At 41.7% G+C, this 16,034-nt stretch overlaps 2 protein-coding genes across 4 annotated transcripts; both read left to right on the top strand.

The window, feature by feature from the left end:
* The first annotated feature begins 1,798 nt into the window (after positions 1-1,798).
* LOC139440233 (olfactory receptor 1J4-like) lies at positions 1,799-5,983 on the top strand. 2 transcript variants are annotated; one of them, XM_053920937.2, is made up of 2 exons: positions 1,799-1,990; positions 4,235-5,983. In XM_053920937.2, exon 2 carries the CDS (start codon positions 4,276-4,278, stop codon positions 5,221-5,223), a length of 948 nt encoding a protein of 315 aa, XP_053776912.2. In that variant the 5' UTR covers positions 1,799-1,990; positions 4,235-4,275; the 3' UTR covers positions 5,224-5,983. The 2 variants fall into 2 exon arrangements, with proteins under 2 accessions (XP_053776912.2, XP_045052765.2); XM_045196830.2 differs by lacking the exon at positions 1,799-1,990 and adding an exon at positions 3,599-3,681.
* A 4,944-nt stretch (positions 5,984-10,927) lies between these two features.
* Positions 10,928-15,470, top strand: LOC112306514 (olfactory receptor 1J4). Of its 2 annotated transcripts, none has more exons than XM_053920929.1 (3): positions 10,928-11,067; positions 12,141-12,238; positions 13,630-15,470. In XM_053920929.1, exon 3 carries the CDS (start codon positions 13,671-13,673, stop codon positions 14,664-14,666), a length of 996 nt encoding a protein of 331 aa, XP_053776904.1. In that variant the 5' UTR covers positions 10,928-11,067; positions 12,141-12,238; positions 13,630-13,670; the 3' UTR covers positions 14,667-15,470. The 2 variants fall into 2 exon arrangements, with proteins under 2 accessions (XP_053776904.1, XP_053776908.1); XM_053920933.1 differs by having other exon boundaries at positions 12,141-12,242.
* Positions 15,471-16,034: the final 564 nt, after the last annotated feature.

Genomic DNA, 16,034 nt, shown 5'->3' with positions numbered 1-16,034 from the left:
TTTTTGATGCTATTGCAAATGGGATTACTTTTTAATTTACTTTCCAGATATATTTTTGTTTATGCAAAGATACACCTTTGACAGAAAAAGGGACAGATTACACTAAAACAACAGAAATAAGTATCTCTTTTGTGCAAACATATGATTTACCAGAAACTATTCTCCTTAAAGAGGTCAGAATGAAGCAGCATTCAGAAGCCCAAGAGAAAATGCTAACGGGCTGAGTTGAAGATGGTACAGTGTGGTGGCTAAGGGGATGGACGCTCAAGCCAGATACCATGAATCAGAATCCTCAATATAGCACTCACCTCTGAAACACCCATGTTTTTACTTAGAGAGTGAAAATACTTTTCTCCCTATTTTTCTTTTCATTTCACCATTAGTTCTACAATTTGCTGTGCCCTTTAACTCAAATATTAAATGAGCCAATCTGAAATAATTATATATTCAAAAAGATTAACAGCTATAATGGATTATGACTCAGAGATTAAATGAGAATCATGAATTCATAATAATATGAGACCTGTCAAGAAGGTATCCAGCCAGGTAATATGAAAAATAGAGACATTTATTGAAGAACATACAAGATACAAGAAATATTATACATAAGACAATGACGCCTTGGTTCCCTTCAAAGTAGGCACCTTGGGACCTCACACAGTTCTCCCAATCACCATCGGCTGCCCTGTTGTATTTTCCTGAATCTTATGAAAGGTCTGAAATCTCTTCTCTTTCAAAGATGATTTTAGTTTGGGGAAAAGCCAGAAGTCAGAGGGCACCAAATCTGGGCTGTAGGGGGGCTGAGTCACCTGGGTGATTTGGTGTTTCACCAAAAAACTCTGCGCGAGATGTAATGCATGAGCAGCTACATTGTCATGATGAAGCTGCCAATCATCAGCTGCCTGTAGCTGTGGCCTCCTGAATCATCCAAATAGTTTCCATGGAGGAATGTTCAAGCTTAATGCACAATTTGATGCAGATTCATTGCTTTACTGGCTCAGTCATTTTGAATGTGAAAGCCACGCAGTACACATGTTCACTCAACAGTGTGTACTGCCCCACTGACTAGTACAATGAAGTCATCATTGTTCACGCACGTGCATTCCAGTCCTCTCTCCTTGGCTGCTGGTTACATCAATGTTGCACAAACTGTTCTTGTTATATTAACAATGGCTGGACTTTTTCCGGACAGACCTCGTATTATCTACAGCAGTGTATGCTGGATGTTCTCCATTGCCCCAGGTCCATTCTCCAGCTTTCTTCACCCTGTTTTGTCTCAGAAGTCAGACCTTTATGGGCTATATCAAGTGGGCTCCCTGGCCCTTTGGGATGGGCCAGAGGAAAACACAAGCAAAAGATAAAAGGCAAAAGGAGACAGAGGTTGGGGCATTTAGTCTGTTGTCCTCCCTGCTGGACCATGGGGAGGACAGTGGCCATCCACAGCTCCTGTTTAGGGGAACTGTTTTAAACCTACATGTCTCACCAGGTTCCGATGATCACCCCCTCCCCTTACACCTGTTCCCCACTGTTGCTAGCCCTCACCACCCCTTAACAGTTTCCCTCAAACTGGCCAACACCTTTCTAAACAAGCCATTATTACAACCTCTTTTTAAAAATCCTTTGTCCCAGCTGGAACCATGTCCATGAAGAAAAGCATCGCTGGCATCAGGGACATTGTTCCCTGGGATTTCTGTCCCCTCTGGTCCTGGACATACAGCTCCCCAAAGGGCAGTCAGAAATAGGCCAATTAACCTGTGGTGGCTCCTCCATGACCCAGAAGCTTGGGGACTTTGTTTCAGTCCTCACGTTGGTAATTAAAATGTTACCTTTTTGCTCACTGCTCTGGAGTTGGTTAAGAAACATGAATATCTGTAGAAGCACTGAGGAGTTGGGCCACAGTCTGGGGCAGAAGGGTCTGAGATCACCAAGGATGAGCGTAGGTCAGAGGGGCTGTAAATGTGCACTTGACTATGGATCTGCCTGTGGACAGGTGGGCTTCTATATGATACTCTGTCTCTGTGTATCGTATGTGCATCCTTCTGTACATGTCATTTGTTAGTTTCATATGTGTGCTTGTGCTGTGTATCTGACTCACAGCCTGACCCTTTTCCTCAGTTAGACCTAACCTGGGTCCTGTTTTAGTGCATGTACCAAGGGTGTCCAACCTGCAGCCTATGGGCCAAATGCAGTTCAGGATGGCTATGAAGCGGCCCAACACAAAATCATAAATTTACTTAAAACATTGTGAGATTTCTTTTTTGTGATTATGTGTCACAATGTATTTAATGTGTGGCCTCACACAACTCTTCTTCTTCTGGTGTGGCCCAGAGATGCCAAAAGTTTGGACACTCCTGTATCAGCATTGTGGTATGTGATTAGGGACTCCTGATTCATGCCAGTGATTGTAAGTACTTGCATCACAGCTGAGCATCAGAGGTGACATTATTGGCTCTGGTGCTGGACACGAAGATGCCTGACCTCACAGGGGCCAAGGTCAGGTCAGAGAGGGCTCACACCTCTGCTCAGCAGCATGTGCTGGTACACGTGTGAGCTGTGTCTGTAGGTGATACGCTGGTGTGTGAAAGCAGGAAAGTGTACTGTTTGGTTTTCTTTATATGTTACTATGTTGTGTGACCACGTGCATGGGGTGTTGGTGGTTGTTTAATCAATGTGCCTGTGACTGAATAGGCTTACCTGCCCCACGCTGACAGCCTTCCCCCAGCAAGGGGATGGGTCAGAAGGGGGGAAAGCATGTCCTCATTTTTAATAGGAGGGTGTGTGCTGCTTGTTGTAGAGTGTGTGTGGCTGGGTGTGCAATAAATACGTATTTTTGAATAAATGATAGTGAATGCAATGGTCTTTTCTCAATTGGAAAGCAGATCAATATAAACAAAGGGAACTATCTACGTAGGGATCTAAGAAAATATTGAACTTCCTGGAACCCTACCGTAACCCAGGGTGTTCCCAACAATGGGAGAGGTTTCCATGGGTGGTAGTTAAGAGCGTGGGCTCTGATCATGCTGATAGAATAGACTGACCTGCATATTTGATAATTTTTTTCCATCAAGTTTATCCTTATTATAGTTGACATACAATACGATATTAGTTTCCGGTATGTACAACATGGTGCTTCAATATTAAAATAACTACTACCATAGTAAGTCTAGTAACCATTTGTTACCATACAGTTATTATATTATTGACTATTAAAAAGTATTTGATATTTTTTAACCTGTAGAAAATGGCAATACACATAGTTTATATATGCAGGTAAGATTTATATCACTTACATTTCCATTTCCTAACAGCTAATATAAGAGAGAAAGAATACTCATTCATACTGTAGTTGTGAAGATTTTTTAGTCTGGGAATATAAGGCTGATGTTGGATTATAAAAGGTAGATAAAGCCCCTAACTTAGTGTCCAGCGCAGTGTTTATGGCCCCAGGATGGCTGGCATTATTATGGAAGACAATTTCTGGACTATTCTGGTTTCAGAGCTATTCTGGCATCAAAGGGCTTTAAATAGTCACCCTTTTCTGGAGTGTCCCTGAGTTTACAGCTGCAGGACAATGGCACCTGGCAGGTTCACAGGCAGAGTGTGTCTTCACTCCAACAATGGAACCTCAGCGCTGGAGTGCAACGTTACTTTAAGGCACAAGAACTGGTCTCAGTTTTCCAGGTACATCTTCCAATTCTGCCTCAGTGAATTACTATGCTTTAGCTCTGGCCCAGTGTACAAATTATCCCTCCATGCTCATCAAGATCTAAACTCTCAGCGGGAGGACCTTGCTTCTCCTGTTCACTGCTGCATCTCAGTCCTTACCAGAGGTCCCCACACAGACTTGGTGTTCAATAAGTAATGGCTGAATGAAACAGTGAACACCTCCAGCTTCTGGGCAATGAAATTTTATTGGCTGCTTTAGGGGTGAAATGCTTTCCTGGAACCAGACTGGAATAGAGAGAAGATGCAGGAACAACAGGTGTGAATTATTAATGGGGGGAGAGAAGCTGTGAAAGAAAGAAGGTGAAGTGATTATCCAAAGAATATCCATGCATGACCCATTATGTGGTAATGGCCTGAGGGAGCAGGGAGTGTGGGCTGGGTGGATGTAGGAAAGGGAAAAAAAAAAGGGAACAACAGTAATAGTGTAAACAATAAAAAATAAGGGAAAAATTCATGATTTTCGATTAAATTACAGTATGAGATGTGATGGTCCTGGTTATTTTTCTAGGTTCCTGAGATTCCCAAACCTTCCTAATCTCCAGCAGAAAAATGAGCAGCATGAGGCTTGAGAACCAGAGCAGCACGTCTGAGTTCCGCCTCGTGGGGCTGCCCATCAGGCCAGGGCAGCAGGGCGTGTTCTTCACCCTGTTCCTGGGCATGTACCTGACCACGCTGCTGGGCAACCTGCTCATCATCCTGCTCATCAGGCTGGACTCCCACCTGCACACGCCCATGTACTTCTTCCTCAGCCACTTGGCCCTCACTGATGTCTCTTTCTCATCTGTCACTGTCCCAAAGATGCTGATGAACATGCAGACTCATCACTTCTTCATTTCCTACCCAGGGTGTATTTCTCAGTTGTATTTTTGTATATTTTTTGGTTACGTTGATAATCTTCTTCTGGCAGTGATGGCATATGACAGGTATGTGGCCATCTGTCACCCTCTACACTATAACACCATTATGAGGGAGGGGCTGTGTATGCTGCTGGTGGCTGCCTCCTGGATTACAACATGTGCCCATGCACTGTTGCACACGCTTCTCTTGGTCCGACTATCCTTCTGTGCCAATAATGTCATCACCCACTTCTTCTGTGAACTCACTGTGCTCCTGAAGCTCAGCTGCTCAGACACCTCCCTCAATGAGCTGGTCATCTTCCTGGAGGGAGGGATGCTTTTATTCTTGCCTTTGGCTATTGTTTTGGGCTCATATATCTGTATAGGGGCCATCATCCTGAGGGCTCCCTCCACTAAGAGACTCTTGAAAGCCTTTTCTACCTGTGGCTCCCATCTTCTTGTGGTGTCTTTATACTATGGGACACTTGTAGGTGTTTACTTCTTGTCCTCATCATGGGATACCAAAGACATCATTGCTTCGGTCATGTACACGGTAGTTACCCCCATGCTGAACCCGTTCATCTACAGCCTGAGGAACAGAGATATAAAGCAGGCCTTAGAAAGTTTGTCAACAGGGTTAAAGAAGTTAATATGTCAATGAGGTCACATTTGCTACTTGGATTGTTTATACTTCTTTATTCCTAAATAATATTGTTCACTTGTTCATCATGTCTTATAAGGCATATGCAAAATCTTTTGCAAAACCTGTTGTACAAATTTAACTATGAATTTGTCTTTTTCTCTATTGATGTATGTCAGGTTTTGCTTATGTATTTTTATACTGTATTATGAGGGCACTCTGATTTAGTGTCATGATCTGCTACTGGTGAACTTACCTTTTCTTCCTAAAAACTGAATTTTTTATGCTGGCTTTTGACAGCTTCAAGTTCATTGAGCATATGTCTTCCCAACTCACATTCAATGACATCATGTTGGCAGACGGCATTCAAGCCATGATCAGAATAATTATACTATGAAAATGAATATGTGCTACAAAGTGAAACTTTCAACAAAAGAGTCAGACTTTTTATAAGTACATTTAAACTACACAACTACATTTAAAATGAGGAGATATATTTAGCAATAGGTCCTGCTTAATACTTCAGCTACTGCTCATATTAATGTTGATATTTTATATCTATAGATAAATATGCATATGCAGATAGACATATAGGTATAGATTTGGATACAGATATTTCTAGCAATGGGTCCTGCATTAATACTTCATCTATCTCTCTTATTAGTATCGACACTTTACATCTGAAGACATAGACGCATATACAGATAGACATATAGGTATTGCGATAGTATACCTAGTAAAGATGCAGCTTTTCTCATGTTAGGTTTTACATGGCATTTCTTTTCCATTATTTTAGACTTTTCTGTGTCCAAAATGTCAGTGAGGTGTCATAGTTATATGGTGTATGTAAAGTTAGATTTTGTTCTTTTCATGTGCAGCAACAATTGTTATTCTTGGAGCTATTTCTCTATTGACATGTAAAGTAATCACAATGAATTTGAATTCATATTTTCCATATAACTATGTGATACACCTGTTTCACATTTATTCTCTCTTTTCTCCCTCCACTTTGATTAACTATATATATTTTGATATTGCATTGCCCCTCAACTAACTAGTTAATCATACATTGTTATTATTTTGTCATTCTTTTCTGTGCTCTATGGAGAGAAAACTTCTTACTTTCTTTTTAATTTTTAAATAATGTTTAATATACAAAACACAACATTGGCCGCCACTTTAGCCTTCTAAGACACACAATTCAGTGGCATTTAGGAGACTCATCACCAACACCTCATTTTAGGACCCCTACAGGAAACTCGACAGAATGTCAATGAAATTGAGTAATTTGAAACTGTGAAAAAATAAAAACAAAGGTATCTATGAATCACTATGGAGAAACATCTGGATATATTGTTAAACGGAAACAAGAAATGTGCAAAAGGACACTTATAGCACTGAACTTTTTGTAAAAACTAAGGGGAAATAAAAAACACATACAGCTGGCCACTTGAGCAAAAAGAAACACAGGAAGAATAAATCAGAAACTAATGAGATGGTTTACCCAGAGACGGTGGACAGAAGAGATGGGAGATGAGTACAAGTATTAGCATAGTTCTGACCATGTTGTCTTTTGCCACTAGAAAATAAATAGAAGAGCTTGTGCATGAAGCAAAATAGAATCAAGAAGACAAATGAACCTAACTACCTCTTAAATTAATATCAAAGTGAGACTAAAGAGGAAAATAATATAAGTACTCTAGTAATTCTTGAACACAGAATTTTGTCTATATACTCTCACAACAACACCAACAACGAAAACTGGAAACAAACTCTTAAGCTGTAGTTAGTGCGTTTAAGAGTGTCAGGAGTTCAAAATTCTGAACTACTTCCCATGTATTCAAAGATTCAGTAAATGAGTAAACATTGTGGAGAAGGGAGTGGGTCTTCACTCTCATGGGAAGGGAACTCTGCACTTAGAAAAGAGAAGCTGCAAAGGATTCCAGGGTGATAAACTAGAATTGGAGATATCAGTTCGAACTCATGGGTTTTAAAAATTATAAATAGATGGGAACTTATATATTTCATACATATATGTATATATACTCTTCTCATTCCTCATTCTTACTGTCCCACTCCTGACCCATCTCAATGGGTAAACATCCCTTTAATTTTGGTGTCTAGGTTTTACTCCTTGTGTTCCTTTTATATGTATTCCCAAGTTGACTTCTCTGATATTGAAAATCCGTGTGAAAAATAAACACACCTAGAGATTCAAAATGAGTAACAATACTAATGAATTATAACTCAGAGAATAATAAGTAAAAATCCATTAGTCCATAATGATATAAAAAAAGAGGAAACAAATGAGTGGGGAATACTGGTAACTTCCTTCTTATAAGAGAACACAATTAATAAACATAGGAGAAAAGATAGTATTTGAAAAATTACCATTTGGCATCACATTTGTGATAATCTTGTCATATGAGAATCACCAATGAGACCAAGATGGCCGCATAGGTAAACACAGCTCTCCTCCTTGCACAACCATGTCAAAATTACAACTAAGCTATAGAACAACCATCACTCAGAACTGTCAGGAATCGGGTTAAGTAGAAGTCCTACAATTACAAAGTTAAAGAAACCACACCCATCCAGACTGGTATAAGGGGTGGAGATGTGGAACAGGCTCGTCCCACACCCACATGTGGTGGATAAAAATTTGGGAGGGATATCTCGGGGGCGAGGAGTCCCAGCCCCACAACAGCCCCCTGCCCAGAGTTCTAGTGCCAGGAAGATAACTCTCCCTAACTTCTGGCTGCAAAAATCAGTGCAGATTGAGTTGAGGGAAGAAACTTCTGCAGTCCCAAGCACCTCCTCTTAAAGAAAACACGTACGGACTTAGGCTCACTCCCTCTGGGCTCCAGCACCTGGTTAGCAGATTGAGAGGCACCAGTGGCATACTGGGAGAAACTGAAGTGTCTGGCATCAAGGTGAGAGCTGGGGAACAGCCTTCTTCCAGACAGAAAGGCAGGCAGAGGCCACTGTCCCTTTCCTGAATCCTGCCCTGACAAAGCCAGAGAGCAAACATGTGGGAGCCATATCTGAGCGCCATATCTGAGTGTAAGCCATCAACCTGGCTTACACTGTTTGCCCTGCCCTAGAGATCCCCTGAGACTCTGTCTCACACAACTTATGGACCCACCCAAGCTGTGAACAGTGGCTTTTCCATATGAATGGCTGGTCTTGGCTCATGCTTCACAACTTCCTATTCATCTCAAACAACCAACAGCCAGCCTCAGAGCCAGCCTCCCCCATACTTCTTGCTAAGTGGCCCCAGGTCTGCCACTAGCAGCAGCTAGCTTCATTCATAGCTCACCTTTGCCTGGGATCCTCCAAGCCCAGCACAGATAGAAGCCATCTTAGATTGCATCACTGCTCATGCAGTGTAGCTTCAGGCAGAACAGAGGAGGCGGCTAACCTTGTCTTGCACCACATGAGAAACCCCAGAGCCCATGCACCCAGTGGACAGCTACAGACCATGTCAGAGCATCATCTCTTTGCTCCTGTACAGCTGATCCTCCACAGTGGGTAGAGGGTGGTGGTAAGGGGTCACAGCCAATCCTTGCAGGTGACTGGCCTGCATAAATCATTTCCATTAACCTGCAGCAACCAAGGCTCAACTACAAGAAGAGAGTGTACTCAGCCCACATGAAGGGCACATCTCGAGTACCCAGCTTGGGTGACAGGGGAAGGCTGTGCTCCTGGACCCTACAGGACACCTACAACATTAGGCCACTCTACTAAGACAGGGAGTCATAGCAACTCTACCTACTACACAGAAACAAACACAGGGAGGTTGCCAAAATGAGTAGACAAAGAAACATGGCCCAGATCAAAGAACAGAATAAAACTCCAGAAAATGAACTAAACACAATGGAGATAAGCACTCTATCAGATGCAGAGTTCAAAATCCTGGCTATAAATGGCTGCTCAAGGAACTTAGTGAGGACTTCAACAGAATAAAAAAGATCCAGTCAGAAGCAAAGGACACACTAATTGAAATAAAGAACAATTTACAGGGAAACAACAGCAGTGTGGACGAAGCTGAGAATCAAATCAATGATTTGGAACCTAAGGAAACAAAAAACAACAAGAAGAAAAAGGAATCCAAAAATAAACTGAGGATACTATAAGGAGCCTCTGGGAGAACCTCAAATGTTCCAACATTCACACGTGGGGTGCCAGAAGAAGAGAAAGAGCGAGAAATTGAAAATCTGTTTGGAAAAAACAATGAAAAAAACTACTGTTACTTGGTGAAGGAAACGGACATGCCAGTCCAAGAAGCACAGAGAGTCCCAAACAAGATGGACACAAAGAGGCCCACTCTAAGACACATCATCATTACAATGCCAAAGGTTAAAGATAAAGAGAGAATCTTAAAAGCAGCAAGGGAAAAGCAGATAGTTACCTACAAAGGAGTTCCCATAACACTGTCAACCAATTTCTCAAAAGAAACTTTGCAGGCTACAAGGGATTGGCAAGAAGGACTCAAAGTCAATAAAAGCAAGGACCTACAGCCAAGATTGCTCTACCCAGCAAAGCTACCATTTAGAACTGAAGGGCAGATAAAGAGCTTCCCGGACAGAAAACACTGAAGGAGTTCGTCATCACCAAGACATTAGTATATGAAATGTTGAAAGGACTTCCTTAGGAAAAAGAAGAGAAGAACTATGAACAATAAAATGGCAATACATACACATCTATCAACAATTTAATCTGAATACAGACTAGGCAAACAGAAACAGCAGAGACAGAATAATGGATATGGAGAGAGTGCTGATGATTGCCAGATGGGAGGGGAGTGTGGGGAAATGGCTGAAGAGGTGAGAGAATTAAGAAGTACAAATAGGTAGCTACAGAATAGCCATGGGGATGTAAAGTACAGTAAAGGAAATGGAGCAGCCAAAGAACTTATATGCTTGTCCCATGGATGGGAACAATGGAGTGGGGATTGCCTGAGGGAGTGGGTGGAGCTGGAGGGAGGGGGTGAAATTGGGAAAAATTGGGACAACTGTAACAGCATCATCAAAGAATATAATTTTTAAGAAAGGAAAGTATAAAAGGAATCATGTTCAATGCAAGAATCACCTTTCAATGCATGTTACATACAGTGGCTGAAATGTTAATAAGGAAAAAGTTATGTTTATATATGATCAAAATATCTACCCAAATGGTACCTATTAATAACCGGGTTAAAATATTAATTGTAAAACAATAGTAACTTTATAAGAGAACCAGCAGATGCCACCATAGTCAATCGATCAAGGATTGAAACACCAGTAAATGGACAAATTAATATCATATGTCTTCTAATAATATGCATTCTGCTATATCTGCTGAAAATCTAAGCCTGAAACATACAGACATTAATACATACATGCACACAGAAGGTAAACACAGTAAAACGTTAACCATTGGGGAATCAGGGTAGGGCCTTTCCAGGAATGCTTGATATCATTTTTACAACATTTCTTTATCTTTAAAATCATTTCCAAATAAAAGGTTGAAAAATCCTTTGTCCCAGCTGGCACATGCCCAAGAAAGGAGTCCAGGAATCAGTGGAATCAGGGACAGTGTCCCCTAGGACTCTAGTCCCTCTGCTTCTTGGACACACGGCTCCCCAAGGGGCAGGCAGAAATTAGCCAGAAGCTTGGGGACTGGGTGTCAGGCTCTCATTAGTAAGTGTTATCTTTCGAGTCATTTCTCTGGAGCTGTTTAAACAAAATGAAAGTCTGCAGAAGTGCCGAGGCCCCAGATGATTCTTCTATTTGTGGGGATGTTAGGACTCCTGAAGAAAACCTGAGGAGCTGGACAACAGTCTGGAGCAGAAGGTGTCTGAACTCACCAAAGACGAGGTTACAGGTCAGAGGGTCTGGATGTCTGCACTGGGGGGTGGATCTGCCTGTGTGATGGTTGATTCATGCATGAGACTCTAATTTCATGACTGTGTGTGTGTCTCTCTGTGAGTCTTCAGGTACTGTATATGCTTGTGTACATTCTGTTTGAAGGCTGCATTTGTGTGCACACATGTGTGCACATGTGTCTGACCCACAGCCTGGCTCTTCCTGAGTTAGACCTAACCTGGCCCTGTTTTAGCCCATGTACACCAAGTTATCAGCCTCCTGCCTGTGACTAGGGACCCCTGATTCATGCCTGTGATTGTAAGTACTTGCATCACAGCTGAGCAGCAGAGGTGACATTGCTGGCTCTGGTGCTGGACAAGAAGATGCCCGACCTCACAGGGGCCAAGGTCAGGTCAGAGAGGGCTCACACCTCTGCTCAGCAGCATGTGCTGCTGCACGTGTGAGCTGTGTCTGTGGGTGACACACTGGTGTGTGAGAGCAGGAAGGTGTATTGTTTCGTTTTCTCTGTGTATTGGACTGTTGTGTGACCATGTGCACGGCACTGTGGTTTACCATGTGCATAGCATGTTGTGGTGGTTTCATGACTGCACCTGTGACCAAATAGGCTTACCTGCCCCATTCTGACAGCCTTCCCCCAGGAAGGGGTTGGGTCAGAAGAGGCAGAAGCTTGCCCTCATTTGTAATAGGAGGGTGTGTGCTGCTTGTTGTGGTGAGTGTGTGGCTGGGTGTGCATATGTACTGTTTGTGTGTTTCTTGTGAGAATTTTTTGGGGGGGACTTTGTGTTTTTGGTGACGTGTGTGTAGTGTTAAGGTTTATGTGGTAAGCAGTGTAGTGGGTGTGTCATGAGTCAGGTGTGTTGATGTGCATTGTGAGTGTGTTTGCAGGTGATTGGTCCATCATTGTGTGTAGTGGATGTCTCATTTGTCTGTTTCTTATGACTTGTGTGTATGTGTATGTATGTGTATGAGCTCTCCTTCCCTGAGGGTGGGAACTTGGTAACAGGTAAGCAATACTCACACATCAGCACTGTGTGTGTGTGAGCTGCATCAACGACCTCCATTTTTCCTTAGGTTCCTCATTCAGGGGCACCACTAGCTGAGAGAACCAAAGTCAAAACAAACATCCTGTTTCTGCAAAAGGACCTGCTGTCGTATTCATGTACCTGAGTGTGAGTGAGTCACTCAGAATTTTGCAACTCTTTAGTTTTTCTAAACATCCCAGGCAGAAGAAATTGCAGGCATCCAGCTGTAAGAAGTTTTTGGGCAGAATGACCTTCAAATAGTGGTCACCTTGGAAATTTATATAAATCCTTGGCCTTAGTTTACATCTATAAAATGAACAGAATTACATGTGCCTTCTGAATCTTAGAGAGGCCTTCAGGAATTATTTATTGCATAGAAATGTGTATGTATTGCACAGTTTTTGTCACTTGGAACATATATAAATGTGAAGGAATGAAATTAGTAAGGGACTAAGAAAATTTTGGACAAATCTGAGTCCTTAGAGCTCTAAAATAGTATGTCGTGCTTGGCTCCCCTACCAACAAATGGGAAGTTTCCATGTGAATTGTTTAGAGCATGGGCGCTGATCACACAGATGTGTTAAACTGAACCCCACGAAGGAGCTAATACATGGGAATTGTAATGGATAGAAAATGATAACTCATATATGTCATTTATATAGTATATATCACATATAATATAAACACAGATACACACGTCTTTGTACCATTCTCCCCGTCACTGTACTGCTCTGTGCCTACACAGTTTGTATCATTTATGTATCTATTTCTTAAACACTAAAATAGGTGACAGGCCACAAATTCTTAGTGTAGTTAAGAAGTGGTTTTAATATCTTGGAATGTAATCTGATGAGTGGATATAATTAGGAAACACACGTGAAGTCCTTCGTCCAGTACCCAGACTTTCACCAAAATGTTCAGCATTGTTATGAAAGACAGTCTGAGGACTTTTCTGGTTTCAGAGCTATTGTGGCATCAAGTGGCTTTAAATGGCCACCAATTTCTAGAGTGTCCCTGAGTTTACAGCTGTGGGTTAATGGGACTTGGCAGGTTAACAGGCAGAGTGTCACGTCATTCCCAAATCTCCTCAGCACTAGAGTCTCATGTTTACTTAAGGCAGACACAACTGTTCCCAGTTTTCAGGATTCGTCTTCAAATTCTGCCTCAGTGAATTAGGTATTCACGGGACCCACGTACAAAGTATCCCTCCATGGTCATTGAGAACTCCTCATCTAAACTCCTATATGGAGGACCTGGTATTCCCTGTTTACTGCTGCATCTCAGTCCTTACTAGAGGTCCCAAGACAGACTCGGTGTTCACTAATAATGGCTGAATGCAACAGTGAACACCTCCTGCTTCTGTGCAGTGAGGTCTTGTTGGCGGGTTTTGTATTCAGTGTTTTCCTGGAACCAGAGTGGGTTAGAGCAAAGATGCATACATTTACTAGTACAAAAAATTTATAAGTGTATAGTTAAAAATTCATGATTTTCCCAGAAAATTACAGTATGAGATGTGATGGTCCTGGTTGTCTTTCTAGGACCCTGAGATTCCCAAACCTTCCTCATCTCCAGCAGAGAGATGAGCAGCATGAGGCCTGAGAACCAGAGCAGCGTGTCCAAGTTCCTCCTCCTGGGGCTGCCCATCAGGCCAGGGCAGCAGGGTGTGTTCTTCACCCTGTTCCTGGGCATGTACCTGACCACGGTGATGGGCAACCTGCTCATCATCCTGCTCATCAGGATGGACTCTCACCTGCACACGCCCATGTACTTCTTCCTCAGCCACTTGGCCTTCTCTGACATTTCTCTGTCATCTGTCACTGTCCCTAAGATGCTCATGGACATGCAGACTCAGCAACAATCCATCCCCTATGTGGGATGCATTTCTCAGTTGTATTTTTTCATACTTTTTGGTAATCTTGACAATTTCCTTCTGGCTGTGATGGCATATGACAGGTACGTGGCCATCTGTCACCCTCTGCACTACACCACCATCATGAGGGAGGGGCTGTGTGTGCTGCTGGTGGCTGCCTCCTGGATCATCTCCTGTGGCAGTGCCCTGTTGCACATCATCCTCTTGGTCCAACTGTCTTTCTGTGCCAACAATACCATCACCCACTTCTTCTGTGACCTCACTTTGCTGCTGAAGCTGAGCTGCTCAGACACCTCCCTCAATGAGCTGGTCATCTTCCTGGAGGGAGGGATGCTTTTATTCTTGCCTTTGGCTATTGTTTTGGGCTCATATATCCGTATAGGGGCCATCATCTTGAAGGCTCCCTCCACTAAGAGACTCTTGAAAGCCTTTTCTACCTGTGGCTCCCATCTCTTTGTGGTGTCTTTATACTATGGGACACTTGCTGGTGTTTACTTTTTGTCCTCATCATGGGATACCAAAGACATCATTGCTTCGGTCATGTATATAGTAGTTACTCCCATGCTGAACCCCTTCATCTACAGCCTGAGGAACAGAGATATAAAGCAGGCCTTAGAAAGTTTGTCAACAGGGTTAAAGAAGTTAATATATCAACGAGGTCACCTATGCTACCTGGATTGTTTATACTCCTTTATTCCTAAATAATATTTTTCACTTGTTCATCATGTCTTATAAGGCATATGCAAAATCTTTTGCAAAACCTGTTGCACAAATTTAACTATGAATTTGTCTTTTTCTCCATTGAGATATGTCAGGTTTTACTTATGTATTTTTATACTGTATTATGAGGATTTCACAGATTTAGCATCTTGATCTGCTCCTGGTGAATTCACCTTGGTTTTTGAACTGAATCATTTATGCTGGCTTTTGTCAGCTTCAAGTTCATTGTGCACACATCTTCCAATCTCACATTCAATGACATCATGTTGGCAGACTGCAAACAGCCATGATCAGAATAATTACACTATGAAAATTCACATGTACTACAAAGCAAAACTTTCAACCAAAGAAAGACAGACTTTTTAAAAATGTATTTAAAGCGCACTACCTTGTTTAAAATGAGATATTTCTAGCAATTGGTCCTGCATGAATACTTTATCTACTTCTCATATTAATGTTGACACTTTACATCTGCAGACATAGACGCACATACAGATAGACATATAGGTATTGTGATAATATATCTAGTAAAGATGCAGCTTTTCCCATGTTAGGTTTTACATGGCATTTCTTTTCCATCACTTCAGACTTTCCTGTGTCCAAACTGTCAGTGTGGTGTCCGTTTACCAATGGTGTATGTAAAGTTGGATTTTGTTCTTTTCATGTGCAGCAACAATTGTTATTCTTGGAGCTATTTCTCAATTGACATGTAAAGTAATCATAATGTATTTGAATTCATATTTTCCATATAACTATGTGATACACTTGTTTCACATTTACTCTTTCTTTTCTCCCTCCCTTTTGATTATTTATATACATTTTGATGTTCCAATACCCCTCAACTAACTAATCATACATTGTTATTATTTTGTCATTCTTTTCTGTGCTCTATGGAGAGAAAACTTCTTACTTGCTTTTTAATTTTTAAATAATGTTTAATATACAAAACATGACATTGGCCGCCACTTTAGCCTTCTAAGACACACAATTCAGTGGCATTTAGGAGACTCATCACCAACACCTCATTTTAGGACCCCTACAGGAAACTCGACAGAACGTCAATGAAATTGAGTAATTTGAAACTGTGAAAAAATAAAAACAAAGGTATCTATGAATCACTATGGAGAAACATCTGGATATATTGTTAAACGGAAACAAGAAATGTGCAAAAGGACACTTATAGCACTGAACTTTTTGTAAAAACTAAGGGGAAATAAAAAACACATACAGCTGGCCACTTGAGCAAAAAGAAACACAGGAAGAATAAATCAGAAACTAATGAGATGGTTTACCTAGAGAAGGTGGACAGAAGAGATGGGGAGATGAGTAGAATCACTAGCATACTTATGACCA

Source organism: Desmodus rotundus, chromosome 1 (genome assembly GCF_022682495.2).
Source record: "Desmodus rotundus isolate HL8 chromosome 1, HLdesRot8A.1, whole genome shotgun sequence".
NCBI lineage: Eukaryota > Metazoa > Chordata > Mammalia > Chiroptera > Phyllostomidae > Desmodus > Desmodus rotundus.
This window is presented reverse-complemented; position numbering and strand designations above follow the sequence as displayed.